General features: G+C 58.1%; 1 protein-coding gene across 1 annotated transcript; it reads left to right on the forward strand.

The window, feature by feature from the left end:
* Nucleotides 1-1,536: 1,536 nt before the first annotated feature.
* On the forward strand, nt 1,537-19,343 carry SMPD4 (sphingomyelin phosphodiesterase 4). Its single transcript, XM_079718001.1, has 19 exons — nt 1,537-1,590; nt 3,237-3,323; nt 5,052-5,194; nt 5,326-5,401; nt 5,938-6,046; nt 6,151-6,203; nt 6,671-6,822; nt 8,589-8,721; nt 10,571-10,642; nt 13,224-13,310; nt 14,932-15,077; nt 15,549-15,639; nt 15,917-16,017; nt 16,390-16,553; nt 16,848-17,053; nt 17,274-17,507; nt 17,635-17,766; nt 17,858-17,986; nt 18,068-19,343. The coding sequence occupies exons 1-19, from the start codon at nt 1,552-1,554 to the stop codon at nt 18,395-18,397; spliced, it is 2,484 nt and encodes an 827-aa protein (XP_079574127.1). The 5' UTR covers nt 1,537-1,551; the 3' UTR covers nt 18,398-19,343.
* The last annotated feature ends 645 nt before the right edge of the window (nt 19,344-19,988 follow it).

A 19,988-nucleotide genomic window follows, 5' to 3' on the forward strand; every position in this document is an offset into this window, starting at 1 on the left:
TGAGCAATAACGTTAATCTCATTGTCTTGAGGCCAGTTTTTGGAATCGTGCTAGCCACAGATGGAGCAGCTTATGTCATGGCTACTGTCTGGTCATCATGCATTTGACTTTTTCCCTCTGGTGGCAGTTATAGTATCTGTAAAACAACTCAGGAGTGTGCATCAGACACTGAAAGATTCTGTGACTCTCTTGTCCTAATCGTTAGCTGTTTGAGCCTGCTCTTTTGTGACTCAGGGAGACCTGGGAAACTTCAGCTTTTCTACAAACAAGAGGCAGGGGACATAGAGGGGCCTTTGTACAGGGGTGGGGAGTATGCAGGTTTCTGCTCGGTTTCATGGGAAGGTGTTCATAATGCCCAGTGGCAGAGATACATGTCTCCTGTCAGCCCCTCAGCTGCCCACCCAGCCTCTCCATCCACATACACTGCCAGTTGCCGCATCAGCACCGTTCCTCAGGCCATGGGCAGAGCTGTGCCAGGAAAGCCATCAGTAGCCCATCAGTGGGACTTGCGTACTCCCTCTCTGCTCAGTCCGAGTCTGGATATTTTCAGTTTCTGATTGGGGGCACAGAGAGGTAGGATTCTGGAGAGCTACCCCTGATTTTCTGGTGGCCATTCAAAGGCTCCATTGGCAAAGCTGGCTCGTCCCCTCCCTTCCTTCTCAGACAACACAAGTAAGACAGAGGAGATGTGTCCACCTGTCTCTATGAGAGAGTAGTGAGGAGGTCTGTGGGTTTGAGTCTTGGCTCTGCCATTCCCCAGCTGGCGGAGGGCAAGTGATTTTTCTCTCTGCCTCCATTTCCTTATCTGTACAGACCTCGTAGGTTTGTTATGAGGATGTATTTTCTATTCTTGCTTAACAAACTTTGCAGCTTAAAGTTGCATCTGTTGGTTATCTCATGGCTTTGTGTCAGAAATGCAGGCTCAGCTGGGTTCTCTGCTTAGGGTCTCTCAAAGCTGAGATCGACCTGTTGGCCAGCTTTGCTCTTATCTGGAGGCTCTTGGGAAGAATCTGCTTTCAAGCTTATTCAGGTTGCTGGCAGGATCCAGCTCTTTGCAGTGGTAGAACTAAGGTCCCCATTTCGTTGCTGGCTGTGAGTCAGGACTGCCCTGTATCTTACGGTTCTCACACTTGAGACTTCGTGTCTGCAAAACCCCTTCACAGCAGCACCTAGAAGAGTGTTTGACCAGAGACAGGAATCTTGGACGGCTGTCTTTAGAATCCTGCCTGCCTGCCACCGAGGATTAAATGAGAAATGTATGGAGAACCCTCAGAACCAGGCCTGGCATGTGGCAAGTGCCACACAAGCTTAACCAAGTGTTCACAAGGGTTCCCCGCCACAGACCTGGCTCCGGGGCTGGACCCTGTGGACGGCAGGCACGTAAGCAGCATTTCTGTAAAGCGTGGGCCTTGGCAGTGCAGTGGTGCTGAGCTGTGCAGATATTCTCCTGGCCTGTGTGTCTTGTTGTGTGGCAGAGTTTGAGGTTTTGTCTTTGTCTCTCTGCAGTGGTCCTCTAAGACGCCTGGTCTGGACCCTGCCCAGGAGGCTGCCATGGCATTCCCCCACCTGCAGCAGCCCAGCTTCCTGCTGGTAAGTGTCAGCTGCCTGCCCGCGTGCCAGGGTGATGGTCGCTCTGCAGCGGAGGGACTTGAGGGTTTTGCCACTGACTTGAAGAACTGTCCAGTGGTGATGTTTTGGGGGGATGTGCTGGAAATGACACTGGACTCGGGTGAGAACCCTCAGGCTCGACTCTGCCCTCTGTTGGTGCAGGACCTTGGGTTTATGCAGCTGCTGAGCCCTGGTTTTCTCATCTACAAGAGGAGTTGATTGAAATGCCGTTTCCTCAGTCTCCTGGGGTGTGGGGAGGAGCAAGGGAGAAGGATGTACACCCACATTTTCACGTCTTGTAAATCCTTACACGAAAGCAAGGTGTTTTGACGACCGTAACTGTCATTGGTGAAAAACGGAAGGAGGCTGCTGTGCTGGGGCACTAGGCCTGCACTTTTTATAAACCTGTATTTGGAAGGATGTTCTTCTTTGGTGCTCCTCTAGAGCCAGCAGATCCGACCCAGGCCTGCACAGCCAGGTGTCTGCCTCTGACCGAGACACTGTGGACCCCATCCTCGTGTGGAGGTGGCCAGGGCCTTGGATACCCTGGGCAAAGGCTTTGTGGTTAGAAACCTGGCCTTTCCTCCTGATGTTCATCCATGTGCACAGGGCCTTCTTCCCTTTGTGGTCAGAATAGACGAGAGCTTTCCCTCGCCCCTGATCTGGGGTACATTTCCTTACTTATTGTCCTGAATGTTTTCTGGCTTCTCCGTCACCGGAGTGTTGGCATTTGGCTGAAGCTGTCTGTGGTTTTTGGCCTGCTGCGTCTCTGAAGGTAACAGATAAAGGACGTCTTGGGTCAGAGGGCCAGTGACAACAAGCGGTAGCTCACAATCACAGGGCTATAAATTGTGGGTGGTTAGCCCCGGGGGAAACTTCCCATTCACATGCACACACTCGGTGAGTGCTCTGATCTGTATGGGGTCCCCCCCGGCTGCGGGGCTGACCCAGGAGCCAACCCCCTGCTTGTGGATTGGATCCCTCATGATGTGCAGCTCTCTGAGATAGCTGGGGTGCCTGACAGAGGGAGCTGGGAGCCAGCCTGGAAAGTCCTGGCCTAGAGAGCACAGGACCCTGGCCTCGCCTAGGGGTGTCCTGTAGGCCCTGGACACACGCACGACCTGATGTGTGAGGTGCTGGGCAGTCAGGCCAGTGATGTGTCTGACTCCTGCCCATCACTTGGATTACTGTTTGTTTATTTGTTTTTAAAGATTTATTTATCATTTATTTATTTAATTTATTTTTGGCTGTCGGGTCTTAGTTGCAGCATGTAGGATCTTCGTTGAGGCATGCGGGATCTTTTGTTGCAGTGTGCGGGCTTCTCTCTAATTGTGGCTTGCAGGTTTTCTCTTCTCTAGTTGTGGCGCACAGGCTCCAGGGCGCGTGGTCTCTCTAGTTGAGGCGCACGAGCTCAGTAGTTGTGGCATGCCAGCTTAGTTGCCCTGCAGCATGTGGGATCTTAGTTCCCTGACCAGGGATCGAACCCGCATCCCCTGCATTGTACGGCAGATTCTTTACCACTGGACCACCAGGGAAGTCCCTGGATTTCTGTTTTGACTCGCACCAGAATATCAGCAAAAGCTGCAAAGCAAATGTGCTTGCTTTATTTTGGTTCTTGTGTCTCCTAGGCTAGCCTGAAAGCCGACTCTATAAATAAACCGTTTGCACAGCGGTGCCAAGACTTGGTTAAAGTCATCGAGGACTTTCCAGCAAAGGTACAGTTCTGCAGCGTCTCTTGGGGGCGTGTCTTACACACTCCTGGAAAAGCGTTCTCGCAGCCCCTGCCTCCCACCTCCGAGCGCTGCCCTGTGGAGGCCTGGCCCTGTATTGCGACTCTCACGTTTGTGACACGTGTAAACATGTGACCACGACCACGTAGACCAGGCTTTCTCAGCCGTGGGCCTTCTGTCCCACATGGGACACTTAGCAGTGTCTGGAGGCATTTTTAGTTGCCACGTGGGGTGGTGCTGCTGGCCCTGAGTGGGTGGAGGCTAGGCATGCTGGCATCCGTCCCCCAGGGCACAGCACAGCCTCCAGGACAAAGACGCGTCCACCCCCAAATGTCAGCAGTGCCAAGGTTGAGCCCTGCTGTAAGTACTGAAAGTATGTGTTTACGCGATACCCCGAATCGGCACAGAGTAAGTGCGAGTCAGTTCAGGAGGCCCGCCTGGACCAGGAGTTGCCACCAGATGACAGGAAGGGCTTGCCCTGAGGAAGAACGGACAGTTCCACCCTTTTTTTTTTTTTTTTTTTTTTTTTTGTGGTACGCGGGCCTCTCACTGTTGTGGCCTCTCCCGTTGCGGAGCACAGGCTCCGGATGCGCAGGCTCAGCAGCCATGGCTCACGGGCCCAGCCGCTCCGCGGCATATGGGATCCTCCCAGACCGGGGCACGAACCCGTATCCCCTGCATCAGCAGGCGGACTCTCAACCACTGCGCCACCAGGGAGGCCCCACCCTTTTTAATAAAGCTCTCTTCGGGTCAGAAGCTTCTGGCATTTTTATTATTTATTTATTTCTTTAATATATTGATTGATTTATTGGCTGCGTTGGGTTTTCATTGCTGCGCGTGGGCTTTCTGTAGTTGCAGCGAGCGGGGGCTACTCTTCCTTTTGGTGCGCAGGCTTCTCACTGCGGTGGCTTCTCTTGTTGCGGAGCACAGGCTCTAGGCACGCGAGCTTCACTAGTTGTGACTCGCAGGCTCTAGAGCGCAGGCTCAGTAGTTGTGGCGCATGGGCTTAGTTGCTCCGCGGCATGTGGGATCTTCCTGGACCAGGGCTTGAACCTGTGTCCCCTGCATTGGCAGGCGGATTCTTAACCACTGCGCCACCAGGGACATCCCCATTGTGGGGTCTCCTCCTCTTGCCCTGCCCGACCCTTCTGCTTGCTCCCTGCAGTAGTGGGGGGTGAGGGCGGGTAGAGGCCTGGAAGCAAGTGGCAAGAATCACCCAGAGCTTTTTTTTTTTTTTTTGCGGTACGCGGGCCTCTCACTGTTGTGGCCTCTCCCGTCGCGGAGCACAGGCTCCGGACGCGCAGGCCCAGCAGCCATGGCTCATGGGCCCAGCCGCTCTGTGGCACGTGGGATCCTCCTGGACCGGGACACGAACCCGCATCCCCTGCATCGGCCAGCGGACTCTCAACCACTGTGCCACCAGGGAAGTCCCACCACCCAGAGCATTTTGAACCTTGTGGATCCGGAAATTTGAACTGCCCCCCCCACCCCAGAATTTTTAAATAAACCTTTTAATCATATGCTGGCTTATGTAACGGGGTCAGACATGAAGCAGCCACGCAAGCACAACAAAAGGATCCACAGCTGCTCCTGTGGGCACCACTGGTCCTGCTGGTCTCCGGGCCAGGGAGTGACGTCCTTGGCCCAGGGCCAGCAAGGGAGGCAGGCAGTGGTCCCCAGGAGCTTGCCCAAAATCTCCCTGCGCTGTTGCAGGAGCTGCATGCCATCTTCCCGTGGCTGGTTGAGAGCATTTTTGGCAGCTTGGATGGCGTCCTGGCTGGGTGGAACCTCCGCTGCTTGCAGGGCCGCGTGAGCCCTGTGGAGTACAGCATCGCCATGGAATTCCTAGACCCCGGGTACGTTGGTCTGTTACCCCAGAGGGACTGGACTTTCTCTCACAGTGATCTTGTTTGCAGTCACTGTTAAGGAACAGTCAAAGCAAGATGGTTGACGGTTCATTTGCCCTGTTTTTGTTGTTCGTGTTCAGGGGCCCAATGATGAAGTTGGTTTATAAGCTTCAAGCTGAAGACTATAAATTTGACTTTCCTGTCTCTTACCTGCCTGTAAGTAAGCTGTGGTGGTGAGAGCCAGGCTTGGGGCCGGGTGCCCCACGCGGTGGCTGCGGTGCTGGTGGGTGGACAGGGGCCTGCAGGGCTGTGACAGTGGCCAGAACATCATGGTATCTGTTCAGGGCCCAGAAGCCATCACAGATTGGAACTTCAGTGGCCTTTTTTTTTTTTTCAAAGGGCATCTGAACTCTGTCAGTGGGAGGGCCTGGTTGGCTCCTGGCTGAGTGGCGGGGCCACGTGACTGGTAGCTTTGTCTTTCTGAGTTTCCAGTCCTGTGGGGGAGAATTAAGGGGTGGCTCACTCATGGGTATGAGAAACAAAGCAGACAGGACCCATCAAGTGCCTGGCTGGGTCAGAGATGCACACAACTGCAGCCCCGCTGTGGTGGGTCTGTGTGAGGACGAAGGGACAGAGTCTGCGTGAAGCTTTTTTGCACAAGCACAGCGCAGAGGACAGCACTGTTCCCCAGGGGGGTCTGTGTGCTGGGCTCCTCGGCAGCCTTCCCAAGGGCCACCTCTGTCTGTCCACAGGGCCCCGTGAAGGCGTCCATCCAGGAGTGCGTGCTCCCCGACAGCCCTCTGTACCACAACAAGGTCCAGCTCCCCCCAGCCGGGGGCCTTGGCCTGCACCTGGCCCTCAGTATCCTTTGTCGGCCCCGCGGTGGGGGAGGCTGGGCGGCCAGCACAGAGCTGGGCGGGGGGCGGCCAACAGCCCTGTCATTTGCCCCCTGACATGGCCCTCAGATCCATTTGAATATTACATGTTCTTCTTTGCTTTGAGCCTCATCACTCAAAAGGTACAGAAGGGGTGCCTCTGAGCCGGGTTTGCTTTACTGAAGCCCCTGTGCAGGGAGGGGCTGAGGCCCAGGGCTTGCGTCCACACAAAGCAGGGCTGGGTCAGCCGTCGGCCTGCCTTCCTCCATTTCTCCTCCCTTTTCTACCTCCTTTCCCCGGGTCCCCCTCCCTCCAGCCTTTGCCCCTCAGGCCACCCTCACTTAGTGAGGTTGACAGGCTGGGGGCAGGCTTGATGGGCCATGTGGGGTGGGCTGGTGCCCTGAGTGGTGGTCAGGGAGGCTTCCTGTAGGAGGTGGCTACTGGTGTGGGCAGGGGGTGGGGATGGGGGGGTGTGGGCTGGGCAGGACTGAGGGGTCTAGTCAGGCCCTTTGTGGTGGGGGCTTTTCTCCTGGCACCGCCCTGTGATTGCTGGGTCAGCAGCCTGGGGCGATGCCCACAGCCACGCGTTCACAGGAGCTTTGCTTTCCAGCCGCCCCCTGGGGCCCTCCACGTCCGCACTTCAGACTGCGCCTACTTCATCCTGGTGGACAGGTACCTGGCGTGGTTCCTGCCCACAGAAGGCAGCGTGCTCCCCCCTCTCTCCTCCAGCCCGGGGGGGCCCAGCCCCTCACCGGCTCCCAGGTGAGTGGCTGAGATGGCCTGAGCCCACCACTAGGTAAGGCCTGGCCCTTCCTCGTTGGAGGGCATTGCTCACGGGGACAGTGGTGCCACTCCTTGTCTGGAGCACTCGCTTTATTTTTAGGCCTGAGATTCTGCAGCCCCAGCTGAGCACCGGCTGGAGGGCGGGGTGAGGGGGACGTCTCTGAAGCGGGCAGGTTCTGTGGCCCTGTGGACGGGGCCTGGCTCTGGTATGGGAACGGGCCGTGTTCTGCTTGTGGCCGCCCTCTCCATATGCGGCACCCAAGCCGCATGCCCAGCGGTGAGCAGGGTGGTGAGGGACTCAAAGCCGAGAGCTGATTGGCAGTGCTGGGTGATTGGTCCTGGAGAGGAGGGGCTTGTGGGCAGTGCTGAGCTGTGGCCAAGGGAGACTAGCAGGGACCTGTGGACTCGGGGACCAGGCCTTTGCTGAGCCGGGGCCTGCGGTAAAGAGCCGCTGGCACGGGCAGAGCAGGAGGGGGAGCGTGAGGCCGGCCTGTCCGGGGGTGAGGAGCCTGTGCTCCTCTGGCCCTTGCCTCACTAGCCCCCGCTCCTTCCCTGGAGGCTGCAGCTCTTTCCTGCAGGTGCTGTCCCCCCACATCTGCTGGCACGTGCTGTGCCGTTACCCCAAACTGGTGTGGACAGATGCTCCCGAGGGAAGGGGATGGGGAGGAGGAGTGCGGGGGGAGGGGCTGCGCAGGTGTTGCTGATGCTGCGGCCTGGGGAGCGGGGGCCAGGGATCTGGGCTCGGGGGAGGACCCAGGTGTGGCCTGGATTCACACCCCCTCAAAGGCAGACTTCAGCTTGCTAGGTAGTTTTCTGGGCTGGATTTGATTTGTTTTCACAAAATAATTTCAGATTTTACACGTTGCTACGTGTAACAAAGAACTTTCACAGGCCCTTCATGCCTGTTGATTTCCGAGTTGTTTTATTCTGTTTAATCTGTGTGTGTTTTTTCCTGGGCCATTTGAGTAAGTTATAGACACGACGCCATTACCTCTTAACATTTCAGGGTGTGTTTTCTGAAAGTGTGTGCATCTCTGTAACCGTGGCCATTCCATTCAAATCAGGAGGCAGTGTTGCTGCCAGGCCAGCGTCTCATCCCCAGACCCCACTTGGGTTTCACCAGCTGCCCCACTCGTGGCTGTCACGCAGCTGGGTTCCATGCAGGGTCATTTCCCGCACGCGGCTGTCTCTCTGTTGTCCAGAAGGTCCCACAGCCTTTCCTGACCTTGACAGCTGGTGTGTGCACAGTGGGTCCTCGGGTGTTTCCCATGATTAGGCCCAGGTTGGGCATTGTTGGCGGGGGCACCGCAGCAGCTGCCGTGGTGCCCATGAGCCCGCTTGCTGGGCTGAGGGTCATGCCAGGTTTTCCTCCTGTAAAGTTAACGAAGGTCTTTGGGCCTCTATTAGTGAACGGGGGACTTAGCGGGAAGATCCACCGAGCCCCGCTCTTGTCGGCAGTGTCGGCATCCCTCATGGTCTTCATTTCAGCCAGATCCATTGTGAATAGGGTGGTTGGCAAACGACGCTTTTCTGATCTCACCCGTCCTGCATTTATCAGTGGGCAGACGTGGATGGAAAATTCACTCTTCTGTTTGTTTATTCACACATAGCAACGTGGGCTTGAGGGTCGTTGGACACTTCCACGGGTTGTACTTGTCGCTGCTATCCTGGGTTTGAGGCCCAGATTGCCCGGGTCACACCCATGGGAGCCCACCGACAGAGATCTGCTTCTGTGTCTCCCTCAGGACGCCAGCCGTGCCTTTTGCGTCCTATGGCCTGCACCACACCAGCCTCCTGAAGCGACACATCTCTCATCAGACATCCGTGAATGCAGACCCCGCCTCCCATGAGATCTGGAGGTCGGAGACGCTGCTCCAGGTGAGAGCCTGGGTGCCTTCTCTGCTTCTGTTTCAGATAAACTGCTCAGCACCACCCACCCCAGGGTGCAAGGGCCCAAAGACTGCCCCTTGGTCTGAGGGTGGCTGTCAATTGTTAGTGTCTCTGCTGTGATGTTTAACACAGATGAGAAAGAATTTGCCCACCTGTCTCACCTCTGTGTCACTGGTAGTGTTTTCACCCTGGGACCCCCTGTCCACAGAGTCCTATTTTATTGTGGTGACACGATGGCTGCCCAGCCTTTCAGTTTCCAGTGGCTTGGGTCACCCTCTCTGACCGCTACCGTGGTTTGGGAGGGGTGGATAGTAAGCCCTGCTGCAGCAGCGTGTTTAGGGCACTGAATGGGGGGGCCTACCCTTGCTCAGCAGGACCCCGTCCCCTCCATGCCAGGGGGCCCTAGTGGGGACGGCAGCCCTGTGTGTGACCTTGTGCGGCTCCAGCAGACCCCAGACCTGTCTCTTCAGCGCCACCTTGCTGGACTCCGGGGCTGAGTGGGTCACCACAAGCATGGCTTGTTGAGAGCCTGGAGTGTGGATGAGATGGGGTTCTGATTTTATTTGGGAACTGAGGTAAAATACACATAATGTAAAATCTAAGTCTTAACCATTTTAAAGCATATAGTTGAGTAGCGCTAAGTATGTTTACATTGTTGTAATGGGTTTCCAGAACCTTCCTATCCTGTAAGACTGAAAGTCTATACCTGTCAAACAGCAGCTCCTCAGTCCCCCTCCCACCAGCTCCCACACCCACCACCCTGCTTTGTTTCTGTGAATCTGACTCTCCTCGCTGCCTCTGTCAGTGGAATCACACAGTATTTTTCTTTTTAATGACTCACTGGCTTCACTCAGCATAGTGTCTTCAAGGCTCATCCACATTGTAGTTTGTGTCAGAATTTCCTTTTTAAAGCTGAGTTAAATTCTGCTGTGTGTATGTAACCATGTTTTGTTTATCTGTCCATCTGATGGACACTTGGGCTGCTTCCACCTCTTGGCTGTGGTGAACATGAGTGTGCAGTTCTCTCTTTAAGACCCTGCTTTCCGTCCTCTTGATTATCTGTTCTGAAATGGGATTACTGGGCTGTACGGTAATTCTGTTTAGTTTTTTGAGGACCTGCCATGCTGTTTTCCATGGTGGCTGCACCATTTTTCATCCCCACCAGCAGTGCACAAGGGGTCCAGTTTCCCCACACCCTCGGAACACTTGTTGTTTTCTGGGTTTCTGACTGTGGCTACCCTAATTGTCGTGACTGGTCTGCTCTGCCCTGGTGACGTGTGGTGCTGAGCAGCGTTTCACGTCCTTGTTGGCCACGTGTGTACCTTCTTTGGAGAAACGTCTATTCAAGTCCTTTCCCATTTTTGAATTGGGATCTTTTTTGTTGTTGACTTCTAGGCGTTCTCTATGGAGTCTGGATGTTAATCCGTTTTCAGATATATGATTTGCAAATATTTTCCCCCATTCTGTGGGCTACTTTTTTACTATGTATGTTGTGTCTTTTGATGCACAAAAGCTTTTAATTTTCATGAAGTCCAGTTTTTTCCTTTGTTGCTTGTGGTTTTGCACTTACATCTAAGAAATTACTGTCAAATCCATTGTTGTGAAGCATTCCCCCACACTTTCTTTTAAGGTTCTACAGTTTTAGCTCTTATATTCTAGGTCTTTGATCCATTTTGAGTTGTTTCTTGTTTACAATGTAGAGTGAGGGTCTGACTGTGCTCATTTGCATGTGGGCCTGTTTTCTCAGCAGCACATGTTGAAGAGGCTGTTCTTCCCCTCATTGAATGGTCTTGATGGCCTTGTCAGAGACCTTTTGACCAGCTATGCTCTTTTGCAGGTTTTTGTTGAAATGTGGCTTCATCATTATTCTTTGGAGATGTACCAAAAAATGCAGTCCCCTCACGCCAAGGTATGTTGCTGCCGCGGTTTCTCTTCTCGCCTCCCCCGCTGGCCCTTGTCAGCCTGCTGCTGCTTGTCCTTGATTTCAGTTAGTTTCAAGGACTGGCTAGTGGGACCCAGCAACCTGCCATCTTGCCTCCCTCAAGTGCTGAGCAGCAGGCAGGTTGTCTTCTGTGCTGGGCTTGCACCCTGGCGGCTGAGGCCCATCCTCTCTGGGCCTCCCCATGCTACTTGCAGAGCCCTCTCCCTGGCAGCAGGAACAGATGTGGTTGTGGTGCTCGTGTTCTGGGGCGTGGGAGCCGTGGGTGCCTTTGGGAGTCACAGCGCCTCCTGCTGTCCTGCTGCAGTGATGCCCAGCAGACTCTGCCCACTTTGGTGGCCCTGCTGCCCTCCACGTCCTCCAGAGCAGCGGCAGCAGCCCTCCTGGCGGTGGGTGGGGTCTGACGCCCTCCTGCATGTGGCCTGGGCTGTCTCCTCCTCCTCTTCTCCTTTTCCTCCTTCCCTTGCTGGGCAGCTCACATGTGTGCAGAGGCCTGGAGTCCCTGGCCCCCTCCCGGGGTTGTGGCCACAGGGCTGGTCGGGGTAGAACAGTTCTGTTGAGTTAGGGAGAGGTGCTCAGGTCCACAGCCCGCGCGCAGGACTGCAGTGTGCCGCTTCCATGCAGCAGTTTGCTCCTTAGACTTTGCTTTTGCCACTGCCAGTCAGAGTCCTCAGGGCTTCCTTAGGAATTAAGAATCTGTGGGTCACATTGGAACAGTGGCCTGTGCCCTTCCCTCGGTGGTCCTGCTCCCCAGCCCAGGGTTCTGCCGCACAGAGGACTGGGACGCAGCCCCCACACTCCTCTTAGAGCGCAGGGTGTCCCAGCCTCCGTCCTTGGCCCCGCACAGGAGGAGGAGGAGGAGGAGGAGGAGAACAGGGGTGGGGCCGGGAATCCATCCTGGGCCTCTCGCATCGCAAAGCGCTCACCATGCCCCCGCCTGCTTCCAGAGCGCACTTGCTGGTTCCTGCCGCTGCCTGGCCGGCAGGGCTAGCTCCCCTGCGGGGCACATGGGGCTTGGTCTCGCAGAGGCTGCTTCGCGGTGTCACCTTTCTGTCTGCACGTCTGTGTCGGGAGCCCGGGGCAGCCCACCCGCTTCAGGTCTTAGCCGTAGCTCTGCCGGCCAGAGGGCCCTTCCGAGCTGCCGGTCACCTGGGGGAACACCGAGTCCATACGGGGAGGGGCCTTCCCGCTCCTCCCCACGGTCACAGGAGGGCGAGGGCTGCCCAGGTTGACTTGGGTCGGTGCGGGGGGGGCACCATGAAGGCCCCACCAGGTGCCAAGAAACCTTCTGCCCTTTGCCACCTGTTGAGGCAGAAAAACAAAACCTGAGGAGGCGGGGTGTGTGGGAAACCACGGGGTCTGCTTCATCCAAGGCCCCTGCCGTCTGTCCAGGCCTGCCCCGCACCACGTGGAAGTCCTTGCTGGCCCCACGTAACCCTGGGGTCAGTTTGCCAGGTTTTCTGGGTGCAGGAAGTGCAGCTCCTGGAGCTCCCTCGGCGCGGCTGCGGCCGGGCTGGGTCCAGGCGCACACACGCTCCCTGCAGGCTGCTGTGGGCCCGGGCTGGGGCCTGAAGGGGGACCGTGGGCTCCCCATTTCCTTGCTGAGTGCGGCCGTGCCCCTTCCCGCCCCAGCCCTGCGTGACTCTGGCTGTGCCCGTCTCCCCAGCGTCTGGCACGTTCCTTCAGGCCTCTTCTGTGTGAAGCATGGCGCTGGGGCGGGAGGCGGACCCTCTTGGGGCAGGAGGTGTGCTGGGCCGGCTCTGGCTGTGCTTAGCTGCAGGGAGATAGGGCGGAGGTTCTGGGGTTGGGGGCAGACGGTGTGCCAGCTCAGCTGTCACCCCTGGCCTCAGGGTTCCAGCTGCCTCTGGGTGTGTGTGGCTCAGTGTCTGGGGGCTCCTGGTGAGGTAGAGGGAGGTAGAGGTTGGTCTTCCCAAAATTAGAACCAGTAAGTGTTAGCACCACGTTAACCATTTCCAGGATGTGGGGCCTGGTGGGCTGGGAACCAGCCCCGTGCACAGAACCTTTCAGGATGGGACTCTGATTGGGTCTTTAACACCTAGGAATTGATTCCATCATGTGCTGATAAATTTCTTTTCCGGACAACCCAGGAAGTCCAATAAATTACATATTTTTCTCTTCTGGGCAGAAGCCTCCGTCTAGAACTGGCTTCTCAAGTTTCTTTACTGAGCCTGGGTCTTCGGGCCTTGGTGAGCAGCAGCGTGTCCCAGGGAGGTGCCTGGGCTCCGCTGGGCTACTGACACGTGCTGCACCCAGTGCAATGGGGTCGGGCTGACCTCAGGGGCTGGAGGGGCCTCCAAGGTGACCTTGTGGGTCTGTCCTCCCTCTGCCTGGCAGCTGGAGGATCACGCCCGGAGCGGGTGGTTGGCGTCTCATTGGCCTGATGCTGCTGGGCTGTGATTGTTTGGATTGTCACTGACTTGTGCTTTTGTTTTTGTTTTTCTTGTCCTTACTTCTGGGCTCTTTCTCACTATTTCTTTCTCTCCCCTCCCCCGCCCTCTCGTCTCTCGGCTTCTCTGCTGTTGTCTCTCAGCTGGAGGTCCTGCACTACCGACTCAGTGTCTGCAGCGCCCTCCACAGCCCTGCCCAACCCAGCCTCCAGGCCCTCCACGCCCACCAAGTACTGGCCGCCTTCGTTTTGTTCCCTTTCACTCCCACCCCATGGTTTAACCCCAGAGCTCATGTCCCACGCAGTAGCCAGGGTATGGCTGGGGGCCGGCTGGGGTGACCAGAGACCAGTTCCAAGCACAGCCAGGCCCTTCGGCCTGGGAGTGATGCACAGGACCCCACTGGCTGTGGGGGAGGTCACCGAACCCACCTGGCCAAGCCCCAGGCCAGCCAAGGTGTCGAGTCCTCGGGTGTCATAGGGCTCCGTGCTCAGCCCCGGTTCGTGGGGGCAAAGTAGTGTGGCCTTTGCAGTACAGGCCTGGTGCTGGGGACTGACCAAGGATGTGGAGGCCCTGGGGGTCATGGGCGGTGACCTTGTGGGGACTGCCGTCTGCTTAGGCAGGAGTGACCAGGGATGGACTGTGATCAGCGAGCTGAGTGTTTGGGGCCAACGGGGTCGTGAAGTTTGCTGCTCCACGACACGACCGCTGGGAAGTCTGGGCAGAGACGTGTGTCTGGAGCTTTGCTCACGGCCAGGGCTCTGTCCCCCTCACCCTAGGTGGGGCCACACACCACTGAACTTGAATTTGAGCAGATGCGGCAGCTGCACTGGGGACGGAGAGAATGTTCCAGAAGGGGTGCCGAGGGCGGGCCACGTGCAGAAGTGGGTGCCACTCAGGCCTGGGCTGGGGAGGGCCTCACCTGGCAAAGAGCAGGGCCCCTGCCTTCACCTCCACGGCGGGAGGCCTGGCCCCGTAAGTGTCCACGTGCAGCTGTGACCAGGGGCTCCTGTGGGCATTTGGCTCAGGGAAGGGAGGCACTGGAAGAAAGCACTTTGACTGACAAATGTAGAGAGAAAGTAGCCCAGCAGTGTCCAGTGTGGTTGCCAGGCGTGGGGCAGGGAGTTGCCCCTAGAAACGTGGAGGGTGGGGGTGAGATGCAGTGGGGGTTTCAGTTCCTGGGAACAATAAAGGGGATAGCTCCCTAGGCAGAGTCACGGCCTGGCACAGAGGATGCTCTGTGGTTTTTTATTACTGTTAAAGTATCCCTTTTTTTTTTGGCCAAAATGCTGCAAATCTACCATATAAGGACCTAAAAATAGACACATGCAAAAAGGACATTACCCTCCGCCTCCCACCCCAGGGATAGCAGCCTTGGGGTGTGTTGCATGGGCCCGTGGAGGCATTTCCGTGCCAGGGAGGTCTGTGCAGACCGTGCCCTGGGCAGCGTGGGGGGCTGCCGGTCGGTGCCCGGCTTCCTGCACGTAGGGCCGGGAGCCGTGTGCACCCCACTTGGCGTTGCTCACCTTGGGGTGAAGCTGCCAAGAGCACTTCCAACAAGTCTGTCGAGGCCCGAGGACTGGGGGGTGGGCGTGGGGAGCAGGCGGCCGGCCCCCAGGCTTTCCCCATGTGTGGGGGTCTCAGAGACCCTCCTGGCCTTTGTGAACCGAAAGCTGAGCTCGCAGGACTGAGGGCGTTTGTCTTGGAGGCTCCATGAAGGGGATTGAAGTGCAGGGAAGCACATGGCAGAGCTTCTGCCCCGGTGGCCATCCCAGGGCGCCATGTACGGTGCATCCATGGGGGGAGAGGTGGGCACAGCCCAGCACGAGGTACTGACGAGGGGCCTCCCCCCAGGAGTCCTTCATGCCCACCGAGGAGCATGTGCTGGTGGTGCGGCTGCTGCTGAAACACCTGCACGCCTTCGCCAACAGCCTGCGGCCTGAGCAGGCCTCGCCCTCCGCCCACTCCCACGCTGCCAGCCCCCTGGAGGAGTTCAAACGGTGGGTATGGGCTGTGGGCAGGGGGGCAGTCACCTCGAGCCCTCCTGGGACTGTCTCCTCACTGCCACCCTGGCCCAGAGGTGGGGGTGGGACGCCTGGCTGCTTCTCAGGCTGGCCCGGGAGAGGCCCTGTCTTGCTGCCCCCTCTTCCCCCTTCTTCCCCCTTCTTCCCCTGTGGCAGGAGAACAGCTGGCTGCTCGGTGCTGCACCTCACCCCCACCCCACACCACCCCAGCAGGGCAAGGGCCGTGGCCTGACTCCCAGGCCAACGGGGCCAGCAGAGCTGGCGACGTGTGGGCTGTGCTGAGCTGAGGAGCCACACTGGATCGGCCACGTGTGTTGTGTGTCCCTGGAATGTTCTCTAACTTCTCTGAACTTTGGAATTTCCTCTGAGGAATGGGGCTAAAAATAGGAGGCTTTGCCCCCAGGGGGTGCCGGGCTCCCCTGTGAGGTGACACCCCCTCCCCCACAGGGCCGCCGTCCCGAGGTTTGTCCAGCAGAAGCTCTACCTCTTTCTGCAGCACTGCTTTGGCCACTGGCCCCTGGACGCCTCGTTCAGAGCTGTGAGTGTTGCCCTACGGCCTTTGCCCTGCGTTTGCGGATGAGGGAGGGGAGGCCTTAGGGGTCTCAGGTGCTGTTCCGCCAGCCGCGACCTTGAACCCAGCTGTCCACGCAGGGGGGGTTCCCAGCTTCACGCAGCTGCCCTCCGCTGCACTCGGGGGAAAGCCTGCTGGGTGAACTGTTCTGAGGGGCCAGGCATCTTGAGGGGGCACGGGCTCCCCCTGCGCCCCTGCCCGCCTGAGCGCCAGCCACCTGCCCTAGCTGCACGCGTTTACCCAGGTCCTGGAGATGTGGCTGAGCTACCTGCAGCCCTGGAGGTACGCGCCTGAGAAGCAGGCCCCGAGCAGCGACTGTCAGGCCCGGAGTGTGTCAGAGAGATGGTGAGCCCAGCCCCGAGGTCCTGCAGGCAGGGGGCCCAGGCCACCCCCTCGTCCCCTGCTGGGACTTGCCCAGGCTCCAGGATTGCTCTCTTGGGGACAATGGGCGGCCCCTGTCCTTCTGTCCCTTTCCCACATCGACTCACATAAAACTCCCCATAGCCCTTCCTCGCCAGCCCTGCAGCGTGGCTGCCCCGCCCCCAATGGCCTTGGTCCTGGGAATGGGCCTCGTCCGTGGAGGATTCTGTCCTTGGGGCCACACCTTTGCCCACTTGTCCTGCCCCCTCGTGTCACCACCGGCCCCTCTGCCACCATTCGTGATACCTGGGGGAGACCGGAAGCTGGGGAGGAGCCCTGATGTCCATCCGCCCGCAGGGCGCCCTTCGTGCAAGAGAACCTGCTTGTCTACACCAAGCTCTTCCTGGGCTTCCTGAGCCGCGCACTGCGCACGGACCTCGTCAGCCCCAAGAACGCACTCATGGTGTTCCGCGTGGCCAAGGTCTTCGCGCAGCCAAACCTGGCTGAGATGATCCAGCGGGGTGAGGCCCCTGCCAGCCCTGTCACCCGTGCACTTGCGGGGGTTGTGTGTGTGCCCCACAGGAGGGGAACGGAGCTCTGAGCCGTGTCCCCTGGTGGCTCGTAGTGGTGGCTTTGGGAGGCTGTGGGCTGCTGTTGGGCTCTCCTCATAGCCACTCCCCTGCGGAGATGGGTGGGGGTGGAGGGACTTCGGGGAGCTGGGCCTGCGCCGTGCAGTCACTGCCCTCAGGGACCTACGGTGGGACCCAATGTCCGTGCTCTTGGAGCCGCAGCCCGGCTCGCTTCCTGCCTTCCAGGCGAGCAGCTGTTCCTGGAGCCTGAGCTGGTCATCCCCCACCGCCAGCACCGGCTCTTCACGGTGCCCACGTTCACCGGCAGCTTCCTGTCGTCATGGCCACCAGCCATCACCGACGCCTCCTTCAAGGTGAAGAGCCACGTATACAGCCTGGAAGGCCAGGACTGCAAGTACACCCCAATGTTCGGGCCCGAGATCCGGGCACTGGTGAGTAGTTGGGGCCCTCTGGGCTCTGGCATTTCACACCCCTTCCCTGTCTTGTTCAGTGGAGTCTAGTTTTTTTCTGATGATAGACGTACCGTCTTGGAAAGTGCATCTTAGTCCTTAAAACTCATTTTAAGTTTTCCATTGTGTGGAAGCCACCCCTGGGCTGTCGGTGCCATGAGGCGGCCCTGAACCAGCTGACCACCCACCCGCCCACCCACAGGTCTTGCGTCTGGCTCAGCTCATCACACAGGCCAAGCAGACGGCCAAGTCCATCTCTGACCAGTATGGGGAGAGCACAGCCGCCCGTCCCTTCCTGTCGTGGCTGGGCTTCTACCCTGCGGACACCAATGGCTCCTACCCGGGCAATGACCTGGACGAGATGGGGCAGGACAGTGTCCGCAAGACAGACGAGTACCTGGAGAAGGCCCTGGAGTACCTGTGCCAAGTGTTCCGGGTACGCCCTTGGCCCTGCTCATCTCCCCCAGGTGTCATGTGCCTGGGCCCCTCGTTGCCGTTTGAGGCCCAGCCGGGGGGAAGGCCTCCCTCCACCTTGGAAGTGACGGCAGGCGTCTCCCCGACAGCTCAGCGAGGCCCAGCTTGCCCAGCTCACACTCGCCCTGGGGACCACGCAGGATGAGAACGGGAAGAAGCAGCTCCCAGACTGCATCGTGGGCGAGGACGGACTCATCCTCACGCCCCTGGGCCGGTATCAGGTGAGGCCCACATCCCGAGGGGTCAAGCTCTCCGGGGCCCTCTGGGCAGTGTGGCCATGGCTCCCAGGGGCTCACCTCCTGCTGCTTCCAGATCATCAACGGGCTTCGGCGCTTTGACATTGAGTACCAAGGGGACTCAGAGCTCCAGCCCATCCGGAGCTACGAGATTGCCAGCCTGGTCCGAGTGCTCTTCCGACTGTCCTCCGCCATCAACCGCAGGGTGAGTGTGGGAGGGAGGGCCGCCCCGCCGCCCCTCCGCCCCGCGAGCGGCAGGTGAGAGTGGGGCCTGTCTGTGCTCTAGTTCGCAGGTCAGATGGTGGCCCTGTGTTCGCGGGCCGACTTCCTCGGCAGCTTCTGTCGCTACCACCTCCTGGAGCCTGGGCTGTCGGACAGGCGCCTGCTGAGCCCCGTGGGGCGGGGGCGTGCGGCCAGCCTTGCCCGGGGCCCCCGGCTCAGCCTGCGCTTCCTGGGCAGCTACCGGACGCTGCTGGCCCTGCTGCTGGCCTTCTTCGTGGCCTCTCTGTTCTGCATCGGGCCCCTGCTCTGTGCCCTGCTCCTCGTGCTGGGCTATGTCCTCTACGCCATGGCCATGACGCTGCTAACCGAGCAGGGCAAGCTGCACCAGCTCTGACTGTGGGCCAGCCACCGCCCCCAGGCACCAGGGAGGCCACTCTGCACCCAACACCTGTCACCTTCGTGCTTCCAGGGGGCATTTTCTTGCAGCCCTGGAACCATCTGAAGAGAACCTGAAAAGCGAGGGCAGGGCCAGGCAGAGGTAGCCACGCGGGGCGGGCAGCCTGCCGGCTCTGGGCCTCCCCCTTTCCTCAGCCGGAGGGCCTGCAGGGCGACGCCTTTCTCTTTCTCAGCGTGTGAAGCTCAGGAGTTGGGCCTCCCCGGATGGCCTGCAGCCTCTGCCTTTGCCGCCCTGGAGGTGGGCGGTGAGACCCCAAGATGGGAACCCAGCCTCTGGCTCCAGAGAAGAATCAGGCCCTAAAAGAGAGCCCTAAGAAAATTAGACAATGGTTCTCCTCTGTTTCATGATTTTAAACCTGATTTTGCTGCCGCGTTTGGCAAAGCTAGGGCCACTGTATTTTCCCAGTAGTTCCAAGTCTGGGCCATATGCCTGCTTTGGAGGAGAGACCCTCCAAGAACACAGATGCCCCCAGGCCACAGAGCTGGTCGTCAGGGCTGTCACCACCTTGTTCCCTGTGGGTGGTCTACAACCAAAGATGGTCAAAAGCATCGTTTGTATCTTCAATCATCAAATCAAGCGCTCAAAGACAGTGATTTTTTGGTAACTTTAAATATCCAAAGTATATGACGAATGCGAGTTCACTGTCAGAAATCCACAGCATCTCACGCGTTTCATTCTACAGATGACGCACCAGGGAGAACTTTTCAACTGAGATTTTAAAAAGCCTTAGTGTTTGGTGTATTTTTTTAAGTTTTCAAACTGTAAGTATTGGGCTTTGTATTTTGATATAAACTCAGAGTAGTGGCGTTTGGGGCCTGTGACCAGTAACCAAACCAAACTTGTAACCGACCATGGATCTGAATAAACCTGTGCTCGGTCCTGAGTCTTGTGGTGCCTGGCCCCGCCCCCAGGGTGGCCTCCTACATGGGGTCCTCTGCACACTCAGGGGCTGCGGAGATGCTGCTGGGCACCCAGCGTCCCTCACCATGGGATTCCCTTGGGCAGATGCAAACATGGACATGGCTGTGATGGGACAGGGCAGCCACTGGCAGGTCTGAGATGCGAGAACACTGCCTGCGACTCGGTGGGGCAGACATGGCCTTCATACTAAGAGCTAGGATCCTGCGACCCACTTTCTGTGGCTTCTGCAGGGTTGCCTGTGACCGGGGAACCGAAATGCACTCACCAACCCACATGGCCTAGCCCGAGTGTTAAATGTCCCCCTTTCCCTGGCAGGCAACTGCTTTGGTCAAATTCTATGGAAATAGGAAGTAAGACAGTTTCTACAAGTTCACATTGATAGATTACTGGTTTTTGTTAACTTTGTGAGATGATGGTCTGGGGTCCACCATCCATGGCACTGGTCCCTGATGACGCCTCTTCTTGGCCTCCCCTGATGGACATCCGCCTGCCTGCGAGGGTGGGACCTGCCCCCCTCCACAATCTCTCCAGGGTTGTGCTCTCCCCCAAGCCTCACTTCACCTACACACCCATTAACCATAGAACAGCCACCTACTGCGTGCCACCC

This window comes from Hyperoodon ampullatus (assembly GCF_949752795.1).
Source record: "Hyperoodon ampullatus genome assembly, chromosome: 13".
NCBI lineage: Eukaryota > Metazoa > Chordata > Mammalia > Artiodactyla > Ziphiidae > Hyperoodon > Hyperoodon ampullatus.